Here is a 16,252-nt window from a genome sequence, read left to right on the forward strand (position 1 = left end):
CAGGTTTCTTCAGTACAGGGGTAATAGCAGCAATTTTGAGAGAGGAGGGAACATGAGCAGAAATAAGAGAGGAGTGGAGGATGTTAGTTATAAGAGAGGAGAGGGAGGGTAGGCAGATTTTAACTAGGTGGGCGGGGAGAGGGTCAAGCAGGCAGGTGGATGACTTAGATTTCCGATATTTCAGTGACAGTTGGGAGTAAGAAACTAGATAATAAAGTAGACGGGGGGGCAGAGGTAGGTGGATAAAGTGCACTGTTATGTGAGGTGGGTAGCTGTTGATGGATATTGTCCATTTTGGTTTTTGAGAAATGACAGGAAGTGTACATCTTGATAGAGTACATATGTCATGATATAGTACACAATGCCATATTAGCTCAACATCTGGCACAAAATCCTTCAGTTGGTCAGGGAAGAACATCTTGAAATGAGAACAACGTGATCAGACAAAGTTTTATTATCCAGAATACTGTTTTCGTGCATTGTTAAGTTACATTTGGCTTAACGCAGCATGAAAATTTCTCCCTGGGTAAGACCTTGCTGGTGCAGTATAACTACCCTGTGTCTTGTTGCTGTGGTAAGTCTTGCCATGGCGTATGACTTTTGAAAGTAAGTCTTCAGCAACCTCACCTTGTAAGCTGAGTTTATAGCAATTTTCCCACACCTGCCTAAAACTTTTGCCCAGTACTGTATGTATTTTAATGCAGAGAGGATGACGTAGAAGGCATGCAACAATACCGGTGACACAGAAGGGAACATGTGAAAAACAGACTTTACGTGGTTGAAGTAAAAACTTTCTGAGCTGAAAGAAGTTTCTCGATGACGTCATCAGCGGTGAAGATGAAAACACCAGTGTCTCTCTCTCTGCAGGTATATTCTTGATCTATCTGATCACCTTCCTAATGATCGCGGAGCCAGGTGTGGTGGTTTGTGCGTTCCGGCGCCTCCTGCTGGGTCTCGGCATGGCCATCACATACTCTGCCATGCTGACTAAAACCAACAGGATCTACCGCATCTTTGAACAAGGCAAGAGGTCGGTGACCCCGCCCAAATTCATCAGCCCCACCTCCCAGCTCATCATCACCTTCATACTCATCTCCGTTCAGGTGAGGGGTCAGACCACTTCCTGTTTCTGTTTCAGCAGCTTGTTATATGATTCAGGTTAATCTTTGTGTGTGTGTGTGTTAGGTCCTCGGTGTGTTTGTGTGGTTTGCCATCATCCCTCCTCACACCATCATCGACTACGAGGAGCTCCGCCCCCCGAACCCAGACCTGGCCCGAGGCATCCTGAAGTGTGATATGTCTGACCTGTCAATCATCTGCTGCCTCAGCTACAGTATCATACTCATGGTAACATCTATATCCAGTATTGATTTTTTTTAATTGCTCATTTATTGATCATCTGATGTTGAACAGAAGAAGAAGAATCAGAATCAGAATGAGCTATAATGTAAAGTAGTGTTTTACACATTAGAGGAATTTGCTTTGGCGATAAGGTGCTACACGTAGACAAACATACAGCTGACATGAATAAATTTAGAAATATATAAATATGGAATAGACAAGTTATATAAGAATATTAAAAAGAATAGAGAAAAATAATACAACTATTTGCAGAGAAAGAACAACGTTGCAGATATTTACATGTGCATTATTCTGGGTTTGTGTTGTGCAGACGTTTTGCAATGAAATATATAAACATAACGATGTAAAAATATACAACAACAAAGATCAACAATTAACAACAAATATGTGCAATGTGCCAGGTTTGTGCAGGATAGGAAATGAAATAGTGTTTACATTTGTATTATTTGAGTGTCAGTATGGGGCCCTGTTGAGGAAGCCCACTGCCATCGGAAAGAAACTGTTTTTGTGGCGAGAGGTTTTGGTCCTGATGGACCGCAGTCTCCTGCCAGAGGGGAGAGTCTGAAACAGTTTGTGTCCGGGGTGGGAGGAGTCAGCTGCAATCTTTCCTGCTCGCCTCAGAGTCCTGGAGGCGTACAATCCTGAAGAGAAGGTAGATTGCAGCCAATCACCTTCTCCGCAGACAGAATGATACGCTGCAGCCTGCCCTTGTCCCTGGCAGTGGCAGCAGCGTACCAGATGGTGATGGAGGAGGTGAGGATGGACTCGATGATGGCGGTGTAGAAGTGCACCATCATTGTCTTTGACAGGCTGAACTTCTTCAGCTGCCGTAGGAAGTACATCTCTCTCTCTCTCTGCTGGGCCTTCTTGGTGAGGGAGGTGATGTTCAGCTCCCACTTGAGGTCCTGGGAGATGATGGTGCCCAGGAAGCGGAAGGAGTCCATGGTGGTGACTGGGGAGTTACACACGATGATGGGGCTGGGCTCTTTCTGAAGTCCACGACCATCTCCACGGTCTTCTGAGCGTTGAGCTCCAGACTGTTTCTGGCTGCACCAGGTCACCAGATGGTCGATCTCCCACCTGTAGGCGGACTCATCCCGACCATCGCCCATCTCCCAGTGAGGGTGGTGTCATCCGCAAACTTCAGGAGCTTCAGCAGACTTGTGACTGGAGGTGCAGCTGTTGGTGTACAGGGAGAAGAGAACGGGGGGAAAGAACGCAGCCTTGAGGGGAACCGGTGCTGATGGTCCTGGAATCAGAGATATGTTGTCTCAGCTTCACGTGCTGCTTCCTGTCCGTCAGGAAGTCTGTGATCCACCTGCAGGTGGAGTCAGGCACGTTCAGCTGGGAGAGCTTGTGCTGCAGCAGGGCCGGGATGATGGTGTTGAAAGCAGAGCTGAAATCCACAAACAGGTCCTGGCGTAGGTTCCTGGGGAGTCCAGGTGCTGGAGGATGCAGTGAAGGGCCATGTTTACTGCATCATCTACAGACCTGTTGGCTCTGTAGGCGAACTGCAGGGGGTCCAGGAGTGGGTCTGTGATTGATTTTAGGTGGGACAGCACAAGGCGCTAAAAGGACTACATAACCACAGAGGTCAGGGCGACAGGTCTTTAGTCGTTTAGTCCAGTGGTTCTTGGTTTCTTGGGGACAGGGATGATGGTGGAGGCTTTGAAGCAGGCTGGCACATGGCATGTCTCCAGTGAGGTGTTAAAAATGTCTGTGAACACCAGAGACAGCTGATCAGCACAGTGCTTCAGGGTGGATGGGGAGACAGAGTCCCGCCCCGCTGCTTTGCGCGGTTTCTGCCACCTGAGAAGACCGTTGACTTCCTTCTCTGTGATGGAGAGAGGAGGGGAGGGGGTGGAGCTGGCCATCTCTGAGGAGGGAGGGGAAGAAGTGGTGGACTGTGGCTGAAGCTGAGTGGAGGAGTCACAGGGGATGGTGTCCGATTGACTCTCAAAGCGGCAGTAGAACTGGTTCAGCTCATTTGCCAGGCGAGAGTCATTAATGGAGTCGGGGATTTTGGGTTTGTAGTTTGTGATCTGTCTGAACCCCCTCCAGACAGAAGTGGCGTCGTTTGCAGAGAACTGGTCCTTTAGTTTCTCGCACCTCCCTGCTAAACCTGTACTTTAATGCCCTGCACCCGGCTCGGTCCCCACTCCTAAATGCCTCCTCCTTTTCCAAACACGCCTGAAGATCCTCTACAGCTTCACTGGTCCGTTTCTTTGATTTCCTCACTACAGGTTTACACAACTTTAATTTTTGCCTGTAAGCAGGAATCAGGTAGATCAGTTTGTTGCAAAGCAAGCACAGGAGAGAAATATTGCCGGTAGTGGTGTGTGGAGTCCCCTACGGCAAAAACGCACGAGCGACCCAGCTCGTTTTCCTCTCCTGCAAAGCTTCACTTTGCGAACGACAGCGAGAGAGCCCTTCACCAAAATGTCCAATAATTCCACTGATGACGCGAGAAAAGTGGGAACTAAATCCACTGGCGTTGTTCCTCTGATGTTCCTGAGCTCTTCTCTGGTAAAAGAGCCCCAGGAATCACAGCCGATTACAAAAGTGGTTGTGTGGTACGGGGCACCCATGAACTGGTGTAATGAATTTGATTCATCGTCATGTACAGACTGCAGATATTAGTTAAACTAGGCTATCGTAAGCACTGTAAGATTTTAATTCAGTGAAGCATGCGCCTGTTTCCTTTAAGAACATGATTGTCATTGTATTATTCAGACTGAGCAGCTAACCTGTATCATTCTTCTTGTTAGGTGACATGTACGGTGTACGCAGTAAAGAGTCGTGGCGTTCCAGAGACGTTTAACGAAGCAAAACCAATCGGTTTCACCATGTACACCACCTGCATCATCTGGCTCGCCTTCGTGCCAATCTTCTTTGGTACCGCCCAGTCCACTGAGAAGGTAAGGCCAAACCAGGATCAACCAGGCTAAACAGGGACGAGCTAAAACCAGGTTAGACTAGGTGTCAGGTGAGGTGTGGGTGCCAGGAGTGAATGTGTGAAGAACAGCATCTGTACATGGGCATGTTTCCTGGTTATGCTCAGGTTTATGGAATATCCTGGATATGTTAGACCATGTAAACATCATATCCTGGTTTTGAGAAACCTGAATGTGTTAGCTCCGATAGAAACCAGGTCACTGTGGTCCGTAATCACCTAATCCAGGTTTCTGATTCTGCCATGCTGACAGGTGTGTATTCAGCGTAAGTTGTGAAGTAGTTATTCAGCAAAACAAACAATACGATGGTAAATAATATGATGATTATGAAATAATGGGAAAGTCCGTAGTGCAGATCATAAATTGTATTATCACTGCTGCCTCCCGTTAGTGATAATCAGTGGAGAAGTTCAATCCTGCATGGAAACTCAGTCACTCTCAAATGAGTGTCTGACATGTTGATAAAGAAAGACTCACCTGCAGCAGACGATCAGACGCCTGGATACTATTCTGATTATATAAACCGGGAGATGAATAATCAGGTTTGTTGTTCCATGTAAACATCATATCCTGAATAAGATCAAATCCAGAATATTGATATGCATGTAAATGTACTCACTTACTGGCAGAGACACCCAGTTGTTCATCATCTGGACGTTGTTCTGACAACTTGGTCCTCCTCACGACAAAGGGGGTTAACAACTAGTTCCTGTTTAAACATTGATCATCTGTCCATGTTAAAGTAAGAACTTGTGTTACGAGGCTTCAGCCTGTTGCCGCTGTTACACCAGATTTTGTGACATGTGAAATGAGCAACAGCGTTCAGAGCTTCCTACACACCAATCACAGTTATTCAGTTGATATTTGCTGAATGATGAAGTAGATTGAATTTTATTTCCACCGTGTTGTTTAAATTGTCAAGTTGAAAAATTTGTGAATGTTGCAACAAAAGCATCTTCCACTCCGCCCGGAGCAAATTCGCAGGAATTCGCATCTTTGCATTGACTTTGTGTGTAATCAAGCTGCCAAAACGTTGGATTTGCTTTCAGTGTGAACACAGTATAAGGCCTAGTTTAAGTGGCTGCAAGCTTTTCAGTAATAGTGAAACCTTAAGATTTCACTATTTCGTCTGTAATTTAGGTTCTCTAATACCAGCAAATTCTCATGCAATTAAAATCCATATATTCAGCCCAGTTGTCTGTTCTCACCGTGTCAATACAATTAAATTTACAGTGAACTGGAGGAGTTATGTGGTACCCTAAATAGTAACACCCATTCTCATAATTCAGTCAGGACAACTTCCATCAAAGAAACTGTATATATTTATATATTTATAAACTGTAAAATTTTGCGCCACAGTACTTGTGTTTGGCGGTATGGCTCTGGGCTCTTCCTGCCCTTCCAAGTGCCTACATGGAAAGCCAGAGGCGGAGGGCGTCAGCTAAGACCCGCCAGGGTGCAAGGCAAAGCAAAAGAAATAAAAGAATAGACAAACCGTGGGAAAAGTATTCCTAAAGGTTTACTCGCGCAGATACTTCTTGTATTGGGATCTTGCTTGATGGTGATGAAATTATTAATAGTGTGGTATTAAATGGATTAGTAGAGGTCTGGTCTGGTGAGGGGAAAAACGGACAGGAAAGCAGCTACATCATAGTTTTATTAAAGTCTCAGTTTTCTGCAGTTTAACTTTAAACTCTGGAGAGTTTGAACAAAACTCTTTTTTCAAAGACGAGTTCATGAATTAAAGACGTTCAATGTGGAAGAGTTGAAATCTCCAGAAATGCTCCTGAATGGTGAGATTGTTCTGTCAAACGGCTTCAGACAGAGTTTGTTTCCTCTGAGGAGAAAAGAATAAACTGTTTTCAGTGTTTGTGGTTCAGCGTGAGTTCAGGGAGGAGCGAGTCTTTAATGCAGCTGAGAGATAAATGGCTGCAGAATTAAACTCAAAGCGGAACATTTCCAGGCAGAAGGGAACAGCTGGATTATACAGATTATAAACCAACACAGGGCGTCATTATAGAACAACAAATTTGTTCAAACCAAAGTTACAAAGAGCTTTAACAGACAGATAAAAAGAGACAATAAAAGCCAGAAATAACATGAAGGAAAACAGCAGCGTCAGACGGAAACAGATTCATCTGAGAGGAAACAAAAGAAAACAGATTAACAGACCTGGAAATGAAAAGATGCAAAACTGTCTGTTTCTCTGGATTATTTACATCCATCTCACCAAGAGCTGCTCGTGTTTCCTGTGAGAAGCAGAAACCTTTCAGTGTGTGATCAGGATCAGGATCAGATTTATTGACAGGTTACTGGTGCATAACAGCCAAACTATTAAACTAAGAGAAAAATCTATGGAACATCAAGACAATATGTCAGACCTAAATATAGATTTAATCCGACCTACAGATCCTGAATCATTTATTTTTACATTTAGGGCATTTAGCAGATGCTTTTGTTCAAAGGGACTCACAAGCAGCCTACATAGGAAAGTGAATAAACAACAAATTGCTGTCAGTAGACCAAGGATGTCAATAGAACAAGTTCCAAGTACTCATAATTGCTGGGCTAGTTCTAGCAAAGAGTTCACTTATAGTATTTCTTGATGGCTAAGACATAATAAAACTGGGATCCACGTAATCTTCATTATCACCTTCTTAACACAGCAGACGTCTTCTCTTGCAAATGTGTTAACACTTTTACATTTGTTTCACCAACCCGTTCTCCCTCCTCGACTCGTCACATATGAGACCCATCAGCATCCCTGTAGCGTCACCGCTCAACGCAGTGGGGGAAACCCTGTAGCGTCAGTTTTTATGGCAGGTACATGATATTTAACAGGAAAGACTGAGTAAGGAGGTGGTCGGGGTTCATGGAGGGCCAGAACCCCGACTTTGAACCGTTAGTTTTGTTGCCTGAATCCAACCAAATTGCAACATTTCACAACTTTAATAATGTTCTGTTTCAATGGGGATGTTTCGAAGCGCTAGCGTTTTATTTTGAAAATCTAACCAGACGTTGTTGCTAAGTGTTTCTTACTTGACCGCGGAGCCTTAGACATCTAAAAATGACGCTGAGGAGAGCGTTAAAAAGCAACGGCAAAGGTTCTCCACCAAACGTCAAGATGTGACGAGTCGGGAGCGAGAACGTGTTGGTGAGACACATTTTCACCCTTTTTCAAAACACTAAACACAGATGTTATTGAAAGACCATAAAATACTTAATTGCACTGAACAAAATGTGGAAAACGTGTTTTCACAGCTGATAGAAATTACTTGCAGACTTATGAATCTCTAATGCACCTGTGTGAAACTCCTTTCATAACTCTTCAGTCAGCAGTCAGTACTCGTCCGTCTTTATAGTATGTAGAGGACGTGGCAGAGGGACCAGTCTAGTGCATTGACAGTTTTAGTTTCTGATTTTGGGTGAAATTCTTTAATGACTCTTTGGTGAAGAAAGAATGCAGCAGGAAAGCTGGACCATAATGAATATCCTACAGTAATTTGTTAAATGTGGGTGCAGTTCATGGGCAACGTAAAGACCTGCACACAAGAATAACATGAATGAAGAAAACTGTCTTTTTCAAATGCCTCTTTTTTTTTTTACAGTATTACAGTTTTTCTTTATGGCTTGAACACATTTCTTGAAATCGTGCCTCTTTTTCTCAAAACTCTAAACACAAATCCACAACTTCTCACCCAGTTCTCCAAACATCCTATTTTCAGGTCAAAATGAAGCTCTCCACTCAAAACCATCCAATCTTGCTGAAAAACCAAACTTTGCCTTCAGACAGGACACACAAGCCCTCAAACACACATTTATTCATTTAGCTGACGCTTTTATCCAAAGCGACTTACAGGTCGCACGCCTCTTATTATTCTGCCCCAGCGTCCCGTCTTTGGTCTGGGACAGGCCAGAGATTTTTGTTCTCCACCTCCTGCTCCTGCTCATCTTACTTCTATCCCATCTCTTCCTCCAACTCCTACTGTTCTTCCTTCACCTCTTCCTCCTCCTCCTCTCTGGTCTTCTCTGTCTTCCTTCAGATTTCTCTGGATCCATTGTTTCCAAACTGAATGAACTGACTCCGGCTCTGTTGAAGTTTCTGATTTGGGACTGTTTGTGTTTCCACCTGGGTAGCTGTGTGCTAATTGAGCTCACCCTGTGCTGACTTGAGTGAACAATACTGAATATTACTGTAAGTAGTAACAGGACATCTCAAAAAAGTGTGAACAGTGCAGGTGCAGAGGTGCAGCAGGCTTTGTTATCTCTGGTAAAATCATCTTTGCAGAAAATACCGTTTTTTTCTGGTTGCTAACATGCATCAAACTGAAGCCACATTGTCAAAACCTCTTCACACAGTCAGAGAAAATGTGAATCATTTTTCATTCATTTCACACAAAATGCATTTAATTACCACATTCTCCAAAATCCATGAACTCTTTTCTCTGAACTGCAGTCCCGTTTTTCTGAGTTGTTTCCACAGTAACACTGGAACTGAGACACAAAGACCACAGCCTGAAATTCATGAACCAACCCGCTGAAAGAAATCTGCCTAAATAGAAACACATTTCCTGCTTTACACTCAGACTGCAGTTGCACAAAACACTATACACAGTTCTCTACACACAGAGACGTAAACTATGTGAACATAAAGTTTAAGTATTTCTGTCTTTGAATGTGACACAGTGTGCTGGAGATATAAAGTTACTGTTTCATTTATTTATTTTATTTAAATTTTATATATATTTTTATTTTTTTTAACACACACATACACACACACACTTACTGTTTTATTTATTTATTTTATTTTAACATTTTAAAATATTTAAAAAAAATTTAACACACATACACACACACGCTTACTGTTTTATTTATTTATTTTATTTAAACATTTAAAACATTTTTATTTTTTTAACACACACACACACACACACACACACACACACACTTACTGTTACATTTATTTATTTTATTTAAACGTTTTATAATATTTTTATTTTTTTTAACACACACACACGCTTATTGTTTTAATTTTTTTATTAACATTTTAAAATATTTTAATTTTTTTAACACACACACACGCTTATTGTTTTATTTATTTATTTTATTTTAACATTTTAAAATATTTTAATTTTTTTAACACACACACGCTTATTGTTTTATTTATTTATTTCATTATAACATTTTAAAATATTTAATTACTTGTTTAATGAAATGTATGGGGTTGATTGTTCTTATGTAGTTTGTATGATGCTTTGGCAATGTTGTTGTTACACATTCATGCCAGTAAAGCTAATGTGAATTAAATTGAAGTGTTCTGCAGGTGGTGGAGCAGTGATGAGAGACGAGTTCATGGATTTTGGAGAAAGTGGTCACTGAACGCATTTTGTATGAAAGGAATGAAAAATGATTCACAATTTGGTCCACATACACTTCTGTTTCACTGACTGCGTGAAGAGTTTTGATTGATGCTCGTTAGCAAATATGCAATCAATACAAGAGAAGAGCACAGGAAGTGCATGTTACAAGTTAGGGGGTTCGAGGTGTTATCAGAGGAATTGTTCTCTGTGTTCAGGAGTTTCTTGAAGTCAGGGAGGGACGCCGCTGCTCTGATGGCGTGCGGCAGCTCGTTCCACCATCGTGGAGTCACAGATGAGAACAGGGACTGAGGTCGCTTTGTGTGAAGGGATGGCAGAGCCAGGCGGCGTTCGCTGGAGGAGCTCAGTGGCCCAGAAGGAACGTGGTTGAGGAGCCAGTTTGTAGTTTGATGTTATGGTGATGTTGATGTTATGGTGGATAGATTGCTGTTAGGAATGTGGTTTAGTGTTCATGTTTTCCTGTTTAGTCTGCTTTCATAAGTTTGGTTTTGTGTTCTGTTTTAAGTTTTATTTAGTCCTTTGCCTTGTGTATTCCCGTGTACTTCCTGTTTTATTCTGAAGTTGTCTGTGTTTGCAGCCACCTAACAATTGCTTGGCTGGAATGACCAAGAGTTCAGTCTTAGAGAGGTTTAGTTGAAGGTGGCGAGCCTTCATCCATGCAGATATGTTTGAGTGACAGTCTGTGATCCGTACCCAGACGCTGTGGTCGTCTGGCGGGAAGGATAGGTAGAGTTGCGTGTCGTCTGCGTAGCAGTGGTAAGAGAAGTCGTGCGAGCAAATGATCGGCCCCAGTGAGGTGGTGTAAACTGAGAAGAGAAGGGGCCCTAGCACTGAGCCTTGGGGCACCCCTGTGGAGAGGCAGCGGGAGGAGGATAATTGTCCTTGCCACAAAACGTTGTAGGATTCGAACCACAGGAGTGCTTTACTCGAGAACCCCATTGCTGAGAGTGCGGATAGCAGGATCCTGTGATTGACTGTGTCAAAGGCAGATGATAAGAACCGAGGACCGGGCTGCAGCTGTAGCTGACCTTAGGGCTTCTGGTACAGACAACAGAGACGTTTCAGTCGAGTGGCCACTCTTAAAACCAGACTGATATGGATCTAGGAGGTCATTCCGTGAGAGGAATTCTGTCTGAAGACTGCCCGTTCAATAGCATTGGATAAAAATGGCAGTGGTGAAACTGGCCGATAGTTCTCAACTTGAGTTGGGTTGAGGGCTTGTTGAGCGTGGGTGTAACCCGAGCCCTTTTGAAAGTGGTCGGGAAGGTTCCTGAAGCCAGAGAAGTATTTATCACATGAGTGATTGCTGGGACCACGGTAGGAGATATGGCTTGGAGGAATCGGGTCCAGTGGGCCTGTAGTGGGGTGGCTACGGGTCAGGAGTCCTGATAGCTCGCTCTCCGTGAGAGCAGTAAACGAGGAGAGTGAAGTGACATTGACCTGGTGTAGTGACTGAATACAGACAGAATATATTAATTTGACCCCCAGTTGTGTTCTGTGGTGGGTGAGTGTTGAGTCTTTTTGGCCAGGGAGCTACAGTTTCAGCCTGAATGGTCAAAGCAAATGAGAAAATCTTTAATGTTCTGGCAAAAAAAAACAAGTTAAAAAACCATCAGTGTGTTCCTGAGGGAACAGGATAGTTCTCGTCTTCAGTGAGGAGGTTCTTGGAGACTTGTAGTTAGTTCTCAGGGTCCTTTGGGAGGTTCTAGTGGTCACTGAGGAAACTAGATTGATTGATTGATTTTTATTTAGAAGGGACCATGTGCAATTAATAACATAAATGTAAACATCTGATGCATTACACCAGAGTTAGCCTTAGGCTAATTTACATCTGCAGTCCCCAGTGTTGCATGCTGCTGGAGCACCAATGCAGCTCTGGAATTCTAGTGGTAAAAAAGGTTCTAGTGGTATTTTAGGAGGTTCTCGCTCAGTGAACGTGTCTCTGTGTCTCTGCAGATGTTCATCCAGACGGCCACGCTGACGGTCTCCATGTCTCTCAGTGCGTTCGTCTCTCTCGGAATGCTCTACATGCCCAAAGTTTACGTCATCATCTTCCACCCCGAGCAGAACGTCCAGAAGAGGAAGAGAAGCTTCAAGGTCTGAACCTCATGGAGTCCCTGAGGGTTGCTCTGTTGATGTGTTGCCTGATGGATGCTGTGTTGTGTTGCTTGATGGTTGCTTTGTTGTGTTGCCTAATGGTTGCTCTGTTGCCTGATGGTTGCTGTTGTTGTGTTGCTTGTTCTGATTATTGTAGTTGCCTGAAGGTTTCTGCGCTGTGTTGCCTGATGGTTGCTGTGTTGTGTTGCTGTGTTGCCTGATGGTTGCTGTGTTGTGTTGCCTGATGGTTGCTGTGTTGTTTTGCCTGATGATTGCTGTTGTTGTGTTGCTTGTTCTGATTATTGTTGTGTTGTTGTTTTGCCTGATGGTTGCTGTGTTGTTTTACCTGATGGTTGCTGTGCTGTGTTGCCTGATGGTTGCTGTGCTGTGTTGCCTGATGGTTGCTGTTGTTGTGTTGCCTGATGGTTGCGGTGTTGTGTTGCTGTGTTGCCTAGTGGTTGCTGTGTCGTGTTGCCTGATGGTTGCTGTGTTGTGTTGCCTGATGGTTGCTGTGCTGTGTTGTCTGACGGTTGCTGTGTTGTGTTGCCTGACGGTTGCTGTGTTGTTTTACCTGATGGTTGCTGTGCTGTGTTGCCTGATGGTTGCTGTGTTGTTGTTGTTGTGTGTTTTGCAGGCTGTTGTCCAGGCTGCCAGAGTATCTCAAAAATCGTCAAATGAGAAACAGAACGGAGAGACAAAGATTGAACCTGACAGATCGCAGTAACACCGCAGTAATTCTGCAGTAATACTACAAAGTGCAGGTACTGAAACTACACACCACAGTATACACCAACATACACAGTTTAACAAGTAAAACTGATGTAAAAACCTTCATGTTATCTACAACAACAACAAACAAAAGTTTATTTATTTTATGTTTTGTTGCATCTTGAGCAATGTTAGCACTGTTAGCACTGTTAGCACTGTTAGTAATGTTAGTAATGTTAGCACTTTTAGCAATGTTAGCACTGTTAGCAATGTTAGTAATGTTAGCATTGTTAGCACTGTTTGCAATGTTAGCAATGTTAGCACTGTTAGCAATGTTAGTAATGTTAGCATTGTTAGCACTGTTTGCAATGTTAGCAATGTTAGCAATGTTAGCACTGTTAGCAATGTTAGTAATGTTAGCATTGTTAGCACTGTTTGCAATGTTAGCAATGTTAGCACTGTTAGCAATGTTAGTAATGTTAGCATTGTTAGCACTGTTAGCACTGTTTGCAATGTTAGCAATGTTAGCAATGTTAGCACTGTTCACCACTTTGGTTCGGACTGTAATATCTCTACAACTTCTTATTTAATTAATTAATGGATTTTATTTTCTAGCACCAATCACAGAAGTTATCTTGCACTTTTCAGATAGAGCAGGTCAAGACCGAGACCCAAAATTTCCCACCATGAGCAAACACTTGGCCACAGTGGCAAGGAAATACCAGACCTAAAAAAAAATAGACTATATTTAGAGTTGGGTATCGAGAACTGGTTCCAAATTGGAGCCGTTTTTTAATTTCCAAGGACCGTGGATTCGTTAAGACAATTCTTCATTTAATTCCACTGCTGCAGAATAACTAAGAAGATCATTTTTCAGGGATCAAGTCATGAGTTAATAAATTCAAGTGGGAGGAAATGAAGCTTGAAAGTTGATGCAAAAACAAATTTCTACACCTCGGAGCAGCCTGTTACTACGTCCCCAGAAGCTGAGGAAGTGAAGGAAGAGAGAGCAGCTGGTCACCGGTAGAGCCTACAGTGATATAATTAACAAAACTCCTTCATTTAAGTGTTATAAATATCTGAAAACATCTGTTTTGGCGACGTAAACATTTTTAATTTTGAACTTGAACTACTTAGATTTCAATACGAACTAAAAAAAACGGGGTGTTGTAAAACTTTCGACTGGTAGTGTGTATCTTGCACCGGTTCTTTGTATAATTGTTAAAACTTGATGATATGCATATTTATATTTGGCACTTGCATGTCTGTGATTGTATTGTGTTGTAAAGCACTTTGGGCTGCCTCGTGGATGAACACGGGTTAAAACATCACTGTTACATGATTTTAGTCATAATAACTCTGTTGTCACACGTTATAATAAAGATGTAGATTATATACAACTACAACTCCCAGCATGCCCTGGGAGGAAGACGAGCTGGCGGATAAATAGAAATCCCTCTCTGTCTTAGAAGTATGTAAACATCATCAGACATCATTGTCTGTGCAGTCATACTATTGATACACAGGGGGCGGGGTTTATGTCCGTATATGGTCGCTTATGTGGTCAGTGGGTGGAGCTGACACGTGTGTGTTGAGCAGGATGGAGATGATACCTGGAGACGTTTGGAAGCTGCTGCAGATATTTCTGGAGGAGCTGCTGAATATTTCAGCTGCTTGTGAAAGATTCATGTTGACGTTAACAGCTGTGTGCTCAGGAGCAAGGCACCAACGCTGCAGGGTGACGCTTCTGTTCATTGACACAAACTGAGGCGAGCTCGGGTTAATATTTCTTCTTCTCCTCGGGGAACAGAACCATCAACCACATTATCACCCTGACACACGGACAACAGAGTGGAGAGTAAACCTGAGCAGAGGAGGTTAACAGGGCCAGACCTGACTGACTCTCCGCCAATCAGATCTCAGCCCTCACACAAGACGCGACCAGTGAACGACTTCCTCTGTTTATATTTATATTATAAAGAAATTAGTTTTTCCATTAAATTTACATTTACTCATTTGGCAGACACTTTTATCCAAAGCGACTTACGTTTGAGGAACAACATCAACAGAGCAGCTCGAACAGCACGAGATCCACAGCTGACAGTAAAAACTAGTAAGAGCATAATAATGATGACGGTAAATATGATGTGACCTGCTGCATAATTAATGAACTAACTCACTTCAAATCATGTTTAGTTTCACTGAAAGAGACCTGATGACTTTTTAATTAATAAACTGTATTTGTGTCTTTACAGCACAGGCTCACATCAAAATGTGTAAAAGCTGAGAACTCTGTGAAGATTTTCAGTCATCCAGGTCCCGGTCTCACTCCCAACTCGTCACATCATTTTGTAACGCACTGGGGAGCCCCGTAGTGTCACAGTTCAATCCACTGGGGATGTAGCGTCTCTCTTGGAGGGTAAAGGCAGGAATATGATATTAAACAGAAAAGTCAGAGTAAGGAGGTGGTTGGAGGGCCAAAAACCGAACTTTCAACCACAAAACCAGAAGTTTCCCCAGTGAAACAAAAAGTCAACATTATGTGTTTTTATTTAATCAGAATCAGAAACTTTATTGATCCCTGAGGGGAAATTCTTTTGTCACAGTTGCACACTTACCAAGGCATAAGGAACAGGAACAATAATAAAAAGTAGGTGGATAAAGAAATATGTAAATATAAGCATATAAATTTAAAATACAAAGAAAAAAATATAAAAGAGTGTTCAATATTTACATTATTAAAGAAAAAGTACAAGTGAATAAATAGCAGCAGAGAATATTGCACAATACAGATAATAACTAAGTGCCCGTGTGTCAGAAACTTAGAGTTGTTGAAGGACCTCAGCCTCCTCAGAAAATAGAGACGGCCTTGTGTTCTTGGCCCAGTCCAGTTTATTGTCCATGTGGTATTTGTAGTCCTCCACAAACACTGACCCCCCTGGATGGAAACAGGGTCCCTGGTGCCTTGGCTCTCTTAAGATCCACAATCAGCTCCTTAGTCTCTGTCACATCGAGCTGCAGGTGGTTCTGCTCACAGTCCCCCCCCCACAGCTCTGTCCTCTGCCTCGCCACCCTGCTGATACATCCAACCACAGCAGAGTCATCAGAAAACCTCTGAAGACGGCAGGACTCTGTGTGGTGGCTGAAGTCGGTAGATGGTGAAGAGGTTGCGTAATTTACATAACGTACTTATTGAAATCCAAACCATGATCTTTTCCTGAACCTAACCAAGACATTTTGTTGCCTAAACCAAACCAAATAACGACATAACACAACTTTACAGTTTTTTTACAACTGCTTCCACATGTTTTCAAAACCTTTTTTCAAAACTCTGCACACAAAATGCAAAATGCCTCAAATGTCCTTCAGAATGAAACACTGCATTCAAAATGCATAATCATCCCAAAATGAAGAATTTGCATCAGATGGGATAACAGTGAATTATTGGATATCATTTACACACCAGGGCGGCGCAGTGGTGCAGTGGTTAGCACCTCACAGCAAGAAGGTCGTGGCTTCAAACCCTGATATAAATAACAAACCTAAAATAAATCAGTAATAACTCCTCAACCATCAGGCCTAGACGCATAATTCTGGTCTCCTCTGAAAGATCAGAAGCTAAGGAATATGAATGAACCTATTTATTTTTCTATTGAAGAGTAAATGCAGATACCTGGTAAAAAAAAAAAAAAAGCTGTATTTTAATGCAATAAACCATCAAAACCATCATAAGATAGATTATAATGCAATTGA

At 42.5% G+C, this 16,252-nt stretch overlaps 1 protein-coding gene across 2 annotated transcripts in view; it reads left to right on the forward strand.

Annotated features, from left to right (window-relative positions):
• Positions 1-16,252, forward strand: part of grm6a (glutamate receptor, metabotropic 6a) — an 85,263-nt gene that overhangs the window by 64,347 nt on the left and 4,664 nt on the right. For both annotated transcript variants that reach the window (XM_038722641.1, XM_038722639.1), the window contains exons 11-15: positions 868-1,103; positions 1,186-1,347; positions 4,131-4,280; positions 11,651-11,791; positions 12,426-12,552. In XM_038722641.1, the coding sequence (XP_038578569.1) occupies positions 868-1,103; positions 1,186-1,347; positions 4,131-4,280; positions 11,651-11,791; positions 12,426-12,515 (779 nt within the window). In that variant the 3' untranslated portion in view covers positions 12,516-12,552. The remainder of the gene's footprint in view (positions 1-867; positions 1,104-1,185; positions 1,348-4,130; positions 4,281-11,650; positions 11,792-12,425; positions 12,553-16,252) is intronic.

The sequence above is a fragment of the Micropterus salmoides genome, unplaced genomic scaffold, assembly GCF_014851395.1.
Source record: "Micropterus salmoides isolate LMB-PRFRI ecotype aquatic unplaced genomic scaffold, ASM1485139v1 Ms_hic_scaffold_16, whole genome shotgun sequence".
NCBI lineage: Eukaryota > Metazoa > Chordata > Actinopteri > Centrarchiformes > Centrarchidae > Micropterus > Micropterus salmoides.